Source organism: Sinohyriopsis cumingii, chromosome 5, assembly GCF_028554795.1.
Source record: "Sinohyriopsis cumingii isolate HCF-2022 chromosome 5, ASM2855479v2, whole genome shotgun sequence".
Taxonomy (NCBI): Eukaryota; Metazoa; Mollusca; class Bivalvia; order Unionida; family Unionidae; genus Sinohyriopsis; species Sinohyriopsis cumingii.
The window spans coordinates 14657724-14671567 of NC_142965.1; the positions used below are offsets into that span (position 1 = coordinate 14657724).

Sequence of the window (13844 nt, forward strand, 5' to 3'; positions counted from 1 at the left end):
TATTTCCCACTATACTGGTTAAATATACCCTTCACAGATTCTTCGTGACTTTGATAAGTTGGCTTAGGCTTTATTTCCCACTATACTGGTTACATATACCCTTCATAGATTCTTCGTGACTTTGATACATGGATTAGGTTCTACCTTTATTTCCCAGTATACTGGTTACTTACACACTTCATTAATGCGTCGTGACTTTGATAAGTCGGCTTAGGCTCTACCTTTTTTTTCCCCAGTATTCTGGTTACTTACACACTTCCTTAATGCGTCGTGACTTTAATGAGTTTAGTTAGGCTCTACCTGTATTTTCCAGTGTACGTTGTTCTGGTTCTTTTTTTTTGCTCACGGTTTTATCAGCAGGAAGGAAAACTGCATTCCTTTGTTGTTATGTCTTTGCAGCTGGGTTGCCGTTACGTTTATATATCCGTTTTTTACCTGGCCACTGCCTGTTTAAATCTCCACCGACAGTATGTAACTTGCAGAGTTCTGTTTACTTCACCATATTGTAATGAACGAAAGGTATGTATAAGTTTACGTTTAATGCTATGGGTTACATTGTATAGCCTCTTATAAAACTTGCAAAGTTTACAATAAATATATGGAACTCTAAAAGCAATATGAACGTACCTAGAGAGCGAATGATGATGCACGCATATGTTATAATTTTAGAAAGAGTTCATCTGTTGAATGTCATCAGTGGTTATATGTAGTCCATTTGAGAGTAATTATTGACATACGTTATTGGTTGTGATTTGATTCTACTTTACATGCCATCAATACTCAGTAGCATTAGATCATGAATGATTATAACAAGCATAATCTGGACCTCTTGACTGCTTATGGAGTTTTGGAAATCGGAACGACATCGAGCGAAAATGATCAATTTAATAATTTCGTGTGCCTTCAAAAATCCGGGAACAAAAATGCAATACACGAAAAACATGAACATTCACAATAACGATCCATCAAAGTTTGCCTTGTTTATTGTGAAAAATATACGGATGAAAAGACGAAGAAAATCGAAGTACATTCAATCTATGCTAGTTTCGTTTCAGTATCCATCATTCAATTTTTATATAATCAAACTTAGAAAGATCCTCTACCAGTGTATCAAGCAATAACCATTGTCAGTGATGTTGCCTTAATATATATATATATATATATATATATATATATATATATATATATATATATATATATATATATATATATTGGATGGGTGTACACACTGGTAAAAATACATTTGTAATAATTTGTCTTCTATCTTTGTCTTCGTTCTGTAGTCCCATATCATATAAAACAAGAAACTGGTGCCTATCCCTTCATCGTTTTCACAATGAATATATCAAAATCAGAAACGCAAGTGCGTCGCGTCGCAGTGAATATATAAGCTTTCCCTTACATCATCAGATCACTGATGTTCTGAACATTTGGTTTTGATACACTGTAACAATTATTGCTACTTCACAAAAGATTGGGTGGTTTTTTTTGTTTTTTATAGAAAACAAAGAGCCACATTGTTATTCTGCGACAATGAAGGCAAGGTTTTGATACTCATAGTTAATGTTAAACATAAACATCAGCACCACGTTTTACATGAAAACGAAAATAGGCGTACATAAAGTAAATATATACATCATTTAGTCAATGTTACAAAACAAAGAGACATATTTCTACATACCATTATTGACTATTACGCATACTGTCTGCAAATGCAGAATTCTAGGTGTATCTGTTTCGACGGTCAGCGGGGCCCCGAGTGGCCGAGTGGTCTAAAGCGCTCTCCGTTACGGATCACTGCCATCTCACCTCTGTCTGCGGCGGTTCGAGTCTAGGATTCAGCCAATGTGGGTATGTGAGAAAGCTTGCCAGTAGCTTCTCGTGGGTCGGTGGTTCTTTCCGGGGTTTTCCCTGGTTCTTCCTCCACCATTAATACTGGCCGCCATGTATAGCCTATCGTGTGCTGAAAAATGGCGTTAAGCCCCAAAACAACAAAACAACATCGACGGTCAGCTTCAGAAGGGCGTGATAGCCATTCTATTTAACAGGTTCCATGCATGTAAAGCTTATCATGTGCTAAAAAAATGGTGTTAAACCCGTAAAACACAAATATGCACATATTTTAATGCATTCATTTTTTATATAATATCACAGGAATAAAGATTAATATTTCAGTAAAATTACTCATACAAAGGTATCACTGGATAAAATGCCCGTATTGGGTTATTAACCACCAGCTTTGGTCTTCTTTTTTTTTTTTCTTCATTCAGTTGAGTTTAAAGGACAGTGGTAAACCTCGATGCTTAATCATCCCACATCAGCTACACATGACTAAAATGTTTCTGCTTCAAATAAGCCACATAGTTACCCTGCCTCTATAGCTTATGTGTTTTCTCTGCGAATCAATCAATGGATTTACTAATGTGGGAATGTGAGAAAGCTTGCCAGTAGCTTGTCGTGTGTCGGTGGTTCTTTCCGGGATTTTCCCGGGTTCTTCCTCCACCATTAATACTGGCCGCCATGTATAGTCTATCGTGTGCTGAAAAATGGTGTTAAATCCAACAACAACTGAAACGAAACTGTCAAGTCTTTGGGAAAGCTAATACACTTGTTTACACTTTTATAGGTATCAAAATATCGCAGATGTGTCTCAGTCGACTTATACATTTCCCGCTTTCACATCAAATTATCGTAGTTTTATCATAATCGACTTTTTTATTTACCTCTTTTCTTACGGCGGTTAGAATATAACGTACTGACTATAGCCTGTGGAAAATAAATCTGCACTAAAACACATACACACACGCGCGCGCGAGCTGCAGCCGTTCAAACCCATTTTAAAGATAAGTTGATTATAAGCAAACAGAATGAATTTGAGAAAATTAATGCAAACTTTATCATCGGCAAGGAATAGTGGCCGAGTCTAATATCAGAGGAGTCTAATTTCCTACATTAACAATAATTTATATTACCTGTTGTTCAGAATAAAATACAATAACATATTCTATCGAAAATCAAATCACACCATCCTGCGCTTGCAGTAATGTTGCATGCTATTGAGATAATAAAAAAAACACATTCATTTCAGTCGGCATAAATCGGGTTCAGTACATTCATATCATGATTTAAGCACATGTAGACGTCATAAAACAAATAAATGACTGCATATACATAGGTATGTGCTTCAAGAAATCTAGACAACATCATCAGTGAAACGTCACTAGAAATTGAAGGACGTTTTTCTCGTGCACCTGCAAAGTAAAGGTTAAGTATTGCTAACTGGGATTTAAAGTGTTCCTTGGCCACTGTTTTCTATTATTCAGTCAAGCGATAAACTGCATTTTACGGAGTCCGCTATTTTGTAGTATCCTTTGCTTCTGCCTGTCCGTCTGTCTGTGCATCACCAAATCTCTTCCTACACTATAGAATTTGAATTAATAAAATTGATAGGCATCTGGTCCATATAGTAACCGTGCCCAAGAGAAATAGTATTATTCCTGACATCCGCCGCTGTAATTACCAATGATTAAATGTGCAAACAGCAATAACATGTATAGTTAGCTCACCTCTGTATGACTTCTCAATGCAGTTATATGAAATGTAAAATGAAGTGAATTTTTCTGGGTTAGCTAAGGCATATTTCAAATACATTTGTAAGACAATAATTTGCAATTACCTGAGATCATTTTCTCTAATTTGTTCTACGTGCAACTAATAATCAGTTACTCTTGTACTTACTCTTCAGCTCGCCCTCTCTAGCTCACTTTATCCCATTCTTCGACCCGTCTTCTAAGTTGATGCCTTGGCAATAAGACTCGAACTGTGTCTATTTCATACAATATACTGGATTTGTGTTTCTTTACATGGGAGAATAGTATATCATTTCACACCCTGTACAACTCCGTTTCGCCCTCTCTAACTCACATTTTCCTGCTCATCCTATTCAGCCAGTCTTCTTTAGCTTACCCAACGATTACTCTATCTCACCTCTACCATTTCTCTAGCTCATCTTATGATCTTTTGTCCCTACCATCTTACAAACTCACACTACGATTTTTCAAGGTGATCAAGTGATCTTTTAAACTGTCCCTACCATCTTACAAACTCACACTACGATCTGTCAAGGTCATCACACTACGATCTGTCAAGGTCATCATATGATCTTTTAAACTGTCCCTACCATCTTACAAACTCACACTACGATCTGTCAAGGTCATCACACTACGATCTGTCAAGGTCATCCTGTGATCTTTTAAACTGTCCCTACCATCTTACAAACTCACACTACGATCTGTCAAGGTCATCACACTACGATCTGTCAAGGTCATCATATGATCTTCTCAGCTCTCCATCTCCCACTCGCCCTCAATCTCTATCATTTGATCTCGATTATTTCCCCTCATCCACTGTCAACCAGTTGGCGCTCTGTACTTTTGTTTTCAGTTAATTATTTGGAGCACATCATTAGGTTTCAGGTTATGACGCTATTGTGAAGATTTGTATGTTTCACATATTTTGTCTGTGAGACAATCTGTGCACTTCTATTAAGAGAGAGAGAGAGAGAGAAATTAACCTTGACTATAATTTACTTATCTCTGTTGATTCATGACTGTGTATATACATTAATACCTAACTTAATATGGACCCTGGGTGGCCGAGTTGTAAAAGTTGCTCGCTTTTACAGATCACTGACATCTCACCTCTTTCCGCTGGGTTTGAGTCTCAGCTCAGCCAATGTGGGTATATGAGAAAGCTTATCAGTAGATTCCCGTGGGTTGGTGGTTCTTACCGGGGTTTTCGTAGGGTTTTCCTCAATGAATTATACTGGCCGCCATGTATAGCTTATCATGTGATGAAAAATGATGTTAGACCCACAAAACACAAACACGCACATATTTTAATACATCTATTTTGTATGTAATGCCACAGGAATATAGTGTCCCAACATGCTGGAAAGCTGCTATTGATCTCTGTAGATGCATCAACCAGGTTCTTTCAAAATATACTCATAGCTATCGCGGATAAAACGCCCTATTGGATTACTAACCACCAGCATTGGTCTTATTTTCATTCAGTGATGTTTAATTAAACGTAATGCTTAGACAAATAAGCTACCTTTTCAGTACTAAACCGTATTGCTTATTGTCCCCACATCAATTTAGTATGAGTAGAATATTGTTGATTCATTCAAAAATTATCTAGCTGACTTCGTTGTTCTGACACTAAATTTTTTGTTAAGTTTATTTCTTTCCAAACCAATCAATGGAATAAATAAAGCGGAACCGTCACGGTTCTAGATTCTTATGCACATTAGTTTCGCCTGCTGATAGAACCAGTCTAATTTTTTATTTCATTAGCATTTCTTACACGTTGAAACCCCAAACAACCCTCCCTGGACCTTTGAAGTTGTTGACAAATAAGATGTCATAAAGGATAAAGAGGTATAAATATTGAGGCAAATCCATCACTATTCTTAACTCAATCATAAATGGTCGATAATGGACAAAACCTCTCTGTTTCATACTGTGCAAGCAATTTTTTACTCATTCAACGAAACGAGCATGTGTAATGTACGATATTCTAGATTATGTGCATGGGTTATCTTAGAAAGAAATGATTGAAAATGTTTCAGTTTACTCACGCGGAAACAAATTGTCCTTATAATGTTTCCTCTTGCTGATGTAATAGTCTAATCATAATTTTCGTTTCACATTTCCTACACATTCAACGGAAAACAGCTCTCCCTGGACCAGTGAGGTTGTTTAGAAACAAACTCTGATAAAGAGGACAGAGGCGAGGCATAAAGGATATATGAATTCCAAACGTTAGAAAAAAGAATGTAAATGATTTGATATATTCCTAGTAGATGTATCTCATTAGCATTGAACATTACCTGTAGCTAAAAACGGGTGATATAAAATTGATCGCCATTCTGGGGTAGGTGTATCTCTTTATAAGAAAGACATTGACCACCATATGTATTCTGAACCCTTACAGTCTCGCCAATGGTAGCCTCTCAGATAGGCACACTGGAAGCTTTAGGTCTCACTGGACAGTTTTTATTCAGAGATATTTAATCGAATTGAGACCGATTGCAGAAAAATGATAACAATCAAGCGTTTAAAGAAAAAATGAAAACTAACCAATGATATTTCTAGCAAACATGCTGCCATATTTAAATATGGTATTCACGTCAATTCCTTTTACAGCTGATTGCTTTTACATTAAACCAATACTACCATGATCAATCTTTTTTGTAAATGTTTTGTCAGTAAGAAACTATATTTAATATTTTCCTGTGACAAGGTAGTTCAAACAATCATTATGGGCGTTATGCCGGTTTAAAGTTAACTGGTATTATTACATGTTGACATTATCTAATCAGCCATATCCATCTCGATTTTGAGATATTTGCCTCCGTAGCAGACATGCACAATACATAAACGATATCCGCTGTTCATTTGTAGCCCACATTTCACATCTCATCTCGATTGATAGTCTAACTGAGACACGAAGTCACTAAAAAGCCAACCCTATGCTCAAGCCTAATTGAAGGTAAAGGTAAATCAAATTGTATATGTAGCTTATGCATTAATTTGTAATCACATGACTAGCGTTTTTAGGTTCATACCCTCTACCTTAGAAACGAGGGGGTGTCATGTGCGAACCTCTCCACTGAAACACGAATTTACATACAGAATTTACATACAAGTGTGACGAGTGAGAAAGAGTTCTGTTCCAAACTTTTGTGCACACGGAGTATGAAGAAAACATATCGACGTTGAGGCCAACGATAAAGGTCACGGTGAAGGAAAGGGGACGTATTGGTTTCTGCATCATATCATTCGATCGGCGTAGAAGACATATATCAAACTTAGTGAATGGCTTGCTTTTCGAGGAAGGAAGAAAATCGTTTTCTGGTTCCAATGTCAAAGGTTAAAGTCATCGTGACTGCAATAAGAAAACAGTTCCGAACAGATTTCAAGCTGGCCTATTCTAGCTAATTACGAAATATGACACAACAATGCTTTGGTTGGTTGGCATGCCATGTAATTCACTGTGGTGTGGTGTGTCATTGGCAAGGTACAGCCTGGCAGAGCCCATCCCTCTTCAGACCGGATGACGACAGCCACAGTCCACTGATATAGTGTGGCACGCCCTGGCCATTAGCACATGGTAGTTGAGCCCATCTTGGAGCCCTTCTGCCCTGGTCGTTGTCTTCATCTTTGAGCAATTCCGCCCTGGCCGATGACTGCATCGAAGAAGACTTCCACCGAGTGATGCTGTGCTATCATTACACTATTTTACCAATATATGTGAGACTCGTGGGGTCGGGAGCGTCTTATTCAATTCCGTATGAACCTGTACCACTGACCACTCACATCAGATCTACAAAGAAGGATTCAAGCCTTCGAAATGAGGTGCTACCGCAAGATCTTGGGCATCTCATACATTGACTATATAACCAACGAAGAAGTCCACAACATGATCCAACAAGCCATCGGATCCTATGAAGACCCCTTGACCACAGTAAAAAGGCGTAAACTGAAGTGGTACGGTCATGTGTTAAGATCATATGGACTGTCGAAAACAATCTTGCAATGAACGGTGCGAGGGTGCAGAAGAAGAGGCAGACGGAACAAGAGGTGGGAAGACAACATTGAGGAGTGGACAGGCATGGGATCTGGAGACTCCTAAAGGGTAGTAGAGAACAGGGAAAGATGGAGAGAATTGGTTGTAAAGTCAACTGTGGTGCCCCAACGACCTCTTGGGTTAAGGGTTTGATGATGATGATGATGATGATGATGATGATGATGATTCTGGTGATGATGCAGTTTGTGTAAGTAAGCATGTTTCTTGATTCCTCTGTTGGTTTCTCAGTCTCAGGACTATCGCTTCCTAAAGGTTTTACATTTTTAAAACTCTTCTACCATACTCCCATGTCATATTCACATTAAGATAAATTACCGCCTGTACTTTTTGAATGGCCTTACTGTACCGACATATAAGATGATGTTTTTATGGGTAAGCTTGTATCTTCATTCCAATCTTTTTTTCTCGGTTTCAGGACTAAAGACTTTAATTACATTGTTATTGCAATATTCTGTGCTGTATTCTATATATTCATTTTAATTATTCATCATACTGGAATATAAATTCTCAAACTGTACAAAGCCACCACCCGGGCTCGATCAGAGGGAAATTAAACTCAAATACTCACAAAGTTGAAGTACCGTGACATTTTCGGAAATATTCGACCAAACTTTATAGATGCATGCATAACAGTGGACTTTGTTGGGGTAAATAACTGGACTAAATTCGTCCAAAGAGTGAAGCGGTTGGCATAGGGTTGTTCTTACAACTGGACTAAATTCGTCCAAAGCGGTTGGCATAGGGTTGTTCTTACAACCATAATAATATCAAGCCACAGATCATAAACTCGTGACTGGGGAAATGAAACCTCCCTGAAGACATTGTTTTACAAGACTTTCTGTCACGTAAATCTTTTATTAAATAATTATATCTGAAATATAGAAAATTACTAAATAATTTGTTCTCATGTTGTGCATTGCTATGTTTTCACATACGTAATAGATATCCTTAAATTTGTACGTATGAAAATATGACACTGTCCATCATTCTTTGTAATGCTTCCTTGTCTTCCGTATAGAAGGTATACCAGCTGTAAGATAATCGAATACCGTGTAAGGTAGAACAAATATATGGAAGCTGAATTATGTTTCAGGCAAGGAAATAATGTTTCTTCTGATGATATTTCATCAATGCCAGTTCATGGTTCCGCGAAGTCATTTCTGTGCATTAACAATAATGTTAAAGACACGGTTTAATATAGTTTGCTGATTGGATACTACACCATGTCGTAAAAGTAATTTCTTTGAAGATCATTCCAAACATAGCACCCTCTTTAAAGGCTGCTATTTTTATGATCAGAAAATGTATGCCTGCTGAAAGCATGGCGAAGTTACGAAAGAGGTGGTGGTGCTGACGAACGAGTTAAATGTTTCAATCTTAAATTCAGGAGCAAGTTTGTTATATAATTAAAAACACATTTTTCTTTTTCTGTACCACTTTTTCAGGTAACACGTTGTTATACCACGCAATGAAATATATCCAATATTAATGTATGAAAAAATAAAATATCATATTTGTTCCAGAGAGAGAGGGAGAGAGAATGATTTCATATATCCTGATCAATTGGGTATATTTTTAAAATATTTTTAATTCTGCTCAAAGTTTTATCATCCAAGAAGGACAGTACCATTCTTTTATTTTCTGGTCGCCGTTAAAACGATCTTGTCAGGCCCATAAGTTCTTGTATTACTTGGAAGCTTCATATTTCTGTAGATAGGATGTTACTTGCAGACTGCTGTGTAATTTACAATGTTATAAATTAGAAAAGGTGTGTTTAACTATGCCTTGGATATGCATAATCAAACAAGCATGCATGTGACTGCGAAACTACAGGGTTTTATACAGCTTCGAAGCATAACGAAGCCGTTACGAGCAAAGCACGAATGATGCAGTTTATCACATTCTGCTATCCACGTAATTCGGCGTATAAGGAACGGTATATGCTAGGTCATATTTTTTGAACATCCTACAGAATCCTCCGTTTGAATATAACACTACTTTTATTGTTCGTTAATTTTTGTTATAATGTCACTAAACCACTTATGTTTTAAAAGATTCGGAAAGTTGCCTGAGCTACCGTATGTTCACTTGATGTTAGTACAAAGATTTAGTCTCCTTGAACCAGGCCTTTTGCATATTTCCATGAGTCAGGGCAAACTATATCATTGCTCTGAGAAGAGACTTACTGATAATATGGTAAGGTTATTTATTTGCTGACTGGTATGAGTTTTTTTATAACAATTGTGATCACATAAATACATAACTTTATACTTAATGTTATGTATGGAGCCGGTCACATAAATATTTACAGGTAATAAAAGTATTTAACACTCCCAGTACCTAAGTACATGTACCAATATATTATCATTATTATTATTATTATTATCATTATTATTATTATTATTATTATTATTATATTCATCGATAATTGACACATTGGACATTGTTTTAAAACATTTTACCGTTAAGTGTATTTTTTGTTGAGCTGAAGAAACAAAGTCGCGAAAGAGGAAATATTGACAATAATATGAAACAACCAATTCTACAAGACATTTACATGACCCTCTCAATGCGTAGGACACTGTGAGTACCGAGAGACTCTGCTTCAACGAGACAATCAATATTGTATCAACGTAAGATTAAGAACCTTATAAGTATGTGGATGTTCCATCAAGTCTTGAACTTTTAAGAAACATTATGAATCAATATTGCACAAACTGACCTGTCCATTATATCAAATTTGCAACGATCATTGTTTTCTGTGAATGAGTAGTTACTTTGATTCTGTCTAGAAATGCGTGTTATCTCATCAGTCTATGGCATTCTAGAAGTTCCACCCATTTGATAAACTAAAGAAGACCAGTTGGGGGCAGGAACAGCAAACCAACCGTGTTCTGTGAGACTTGATTCAAAGAAACTTTCTATTATAGACATTCCATAACCAGTCGTCATAGATCATGGTCAACATTCATGTCTGATATCTTCGTAAAAGCAGTTTCTAAGTAACTATTGTCGGGAGCGGGGTATTATTTCTCCATTACGTATGTTCTTTCCCTTAAAATATATGTTTATCTAACATATAAGAGTTTTATTACATATTTAGATTTTTGCATTAAAATTTGTTTTGTTTTAGGTAATGTCTTTATATTTGTTTGTCTCGTCTGCAGGTATAATATGCGTCTGTGCGTGGTCATAAGCTTGATGTTGTGCCACTCATATGGCGTGCTTGCTAGCAAAGTTTGGAACAAGAGCGAAACTACATTGAGAGATCATGATATTTTCCCCACGGAGGAAGATAAAACCTGTAATGTAACTATTCTGAACAAAACTGGAAAATATCTGCAAGTCATGTTTTCGGAGTTTACCCCAAACGTGGCCCATTTCACGCTTAGGTTCCCAAACAATTCCAACGTGTCATGGAATGATGCAGCTGTGCAGCCTCTTAGGTGGATTTGGTCTCTCAGTCAAGACGACGGGAACATCCCTTTCATCCAGTGGCATGTTGACTACAGCATTCTTTCATTCGGTTTATTAGACGAGAAGGCTCTTCCAGAAAGCTGGATTGGATTTGATGTTCAACCTCCAAATTGCCCTATTAAAATTGGAAGCCAGAAATCTGATCTGGAAATTGCTTATGCATTCAGCAACATGACGGGTGTCTTCCTTTCAAAGTTGGACCGCAAATACGACAACAGTCATTGGTGTTTTGCAGCTGAAATTCCAGGGGTTAAGGATACATTTTTGTATAGACTTGGAATTCATTTCGGGTATCCTGTGGAAATTATGAGCTATAATTGCTGCTACTCTTTCTATCATTATAATGAAGAAAGACTGTATGTTAATTGTTCACAAAGACAGAGTGAGACGATGCATGACACCACATCTGGACCATACTTCATGGGATTGATTCTTTTCTGCTATTTTCCCATTCTGCTGCTCAGCTTCTCGTCGAGCCTTTCAGATACAGGTAAAGTCAAGAGAGAACGTAATGGATATATATCTATGGACCGTATGGAAGACATGGACACCATTAATATTGATGAGGATCAGGACATTGATTTTGTGTATCTGGAAAGAACCAGTCCGATAACTTCAACCTCCATTTTGTGTGGGTTATGTGGACTAGGCAACCGATTCCCCAGGCTTGCGTCACGCTTAAGAAGAACTCTCTTCGTACTTTTTTGTCCAGTCCTGATATACATAAAGCTTATTTTCTATAGCAGTTTGCAAAAGGAAACCACCCTCGAGCTAATCAACCATGGCGTTCCAGTGAACTTTCTCAGTATGCTAGGTGGGTTTCAAAGAAGTCGTGAAATATTCGTTCCTCTTCTAGGTGGACCTTTTGTTTTAATCATTCTTTTTTACGTAATAGCCGTTGTTCTCGTGATCTTTCCAGAAAATCTGGAAGAAGTTTTGGAAGATGGATTGAGAGTTTTCGCATGGATAGATAAATGTCCCCTTACACTGGATTTAGATTCAATTCAGGGTTTCTCCCGGGTACAAATAAAAGATGCATGTGGCTTTGCTAGGGTACGAGCATTAATGGTAGGCAGATTTTATTGCATTCTAAATCCCAAATTCTGGTCTCAGATCTGTTCTAGGTCTATCGCCAGATGCAGGCGATATATGTCCTTCCTCAGAATTAATCTTCCAAGATGCATTTATTATATCGCAAATCTTGTTCTGATACCAATATTTTTTATAATTATCTCAGTAGAGCTCTTACTTTTCCTTCTATATTACGGAAATCCCCTACCATGGTTTATATTCACTGCCTTTACCGCTTTAGGAAACGCTTGGATTCGCATCTATCGAGAAAGGTTGGTTAAGATGATGACATGCGTTTCGTCGTACTGCACTTTTATGTTTGGGTGTCTGCTTCTCGTCCCTGTTCTCGGTTACTTTTCCTATAGCACGATAATGATATTCTCCACTGGCTTCAACTTTGTGGCAGAAATACTTGTATTCCTCTTCATCGCAGTTATTGTCTATCCAACCACTGCTTTCGGATACCTATTCTTTGGGACCGCCCTGTTTTACTACGTATTGAAGCAACTTCGTGGTATTGGTGAAACCTATTTTGAACTTCTCTCGGATATCGTGGAGGTACTGATGGTTTTGAAAGCCGAGCCAGAACAGTTTCAAGTGGTTGACGGTACACTAATTGTGCCCATCGAGAGAAGCAGCACTATACAAGCGATTCAAATCAACGGATATGTTACGAAATTATCACAAACGCATCTGCGTCAAATCAGTAGTTCTCCAACACAATCCAGTGATTACCTGATTCGTTTTAAAAATAAAGTTCCTGGCATACCACGAGATCTTTTCCTCTATGTTGTGCAAACGCATCGACCTGTTTTTCTCACTGTATTCAAAGCTTTTCTACGCATTGGCCTCATTGCGCTGCTTTTGTTTGGGACACTTAGAATTTCGTCATACGCACCCAGTAATTCATCCCAGGTGATAGAGGTCATGCATGTGATTTTCATTGTTATGATTGGATCTCTACCTCGTGCTCTTGAAGTCACCTTCTCTGGTTCCAATAAGGTGATCTTGAAGGAGAGTTTTCTACGACAATTGGAATCGACAATCATGAAATACACGAGACAAATATCGACCAGGACAGAAATGTTGCCCATGGCTGTATGATGGTCCATTGATACCTGTAATAACTCTGCATTATATTATATTATATTATACTATATTATATATATATATATATATATATATATATATATATATATATATATATATATATATATATATATATATATATATATATATATATATATATATATTTTATATATATATATAGATAGATAGATAGATAGATATATATGTGTATATATATATCTGTGTGTGTGTGTACTTCAACTATTTTAAATCAGATAAAAGTCATTTTACTTACACTGTATGTGGCTGTATGTCTGCTTGTGTAGCATGTACATCTGATATAACACGCGATGTATTTCTTACCTTTTTTCATAAGCGATGTAAGCATGTCGGAGGACTTTAAGTACAAAGTTTTGTATAGTAATTATCTGAGTTAATTTCCGAATTTGTTGTTGTAAATAATACATTCTATTGATTCAGACACATGTTTTGCAGTTCCCTTTGTAGCCCTCCTATATATATATATATATATATATATATATATATATATATATATATATATATATATATATATA

The 13844-nt window shown here is 36.8% G+C and overlaps 1 protein-coding gene across 1 annotated transcript; it reads left to right on the forward strand.

Annotated features, from left to right (window-relative positions):
• The first annotated feature begins 395 nt into the window (after positions 1–395).
• LOC149798676 (uncharacterized) lies at positions 396–13330 on the forward strand. The gene is made up of 2 exons (XM_089956963.1): positions 396–519; positions 10821–13330. The coding sequence occupies exons 1-2, from the start codon at positions 509–511 to the stop codon at positions 13303–13305; spliced, it is 2496 nt and encodes an 831-aa protein (XP_089813089.1). The 5' UTR covers positions 396–508; the 3' UTR covers positions 13306–13330.
• The last annotated feature ends 514 nt before the right edge of the window (positions 13331–13844 follow it).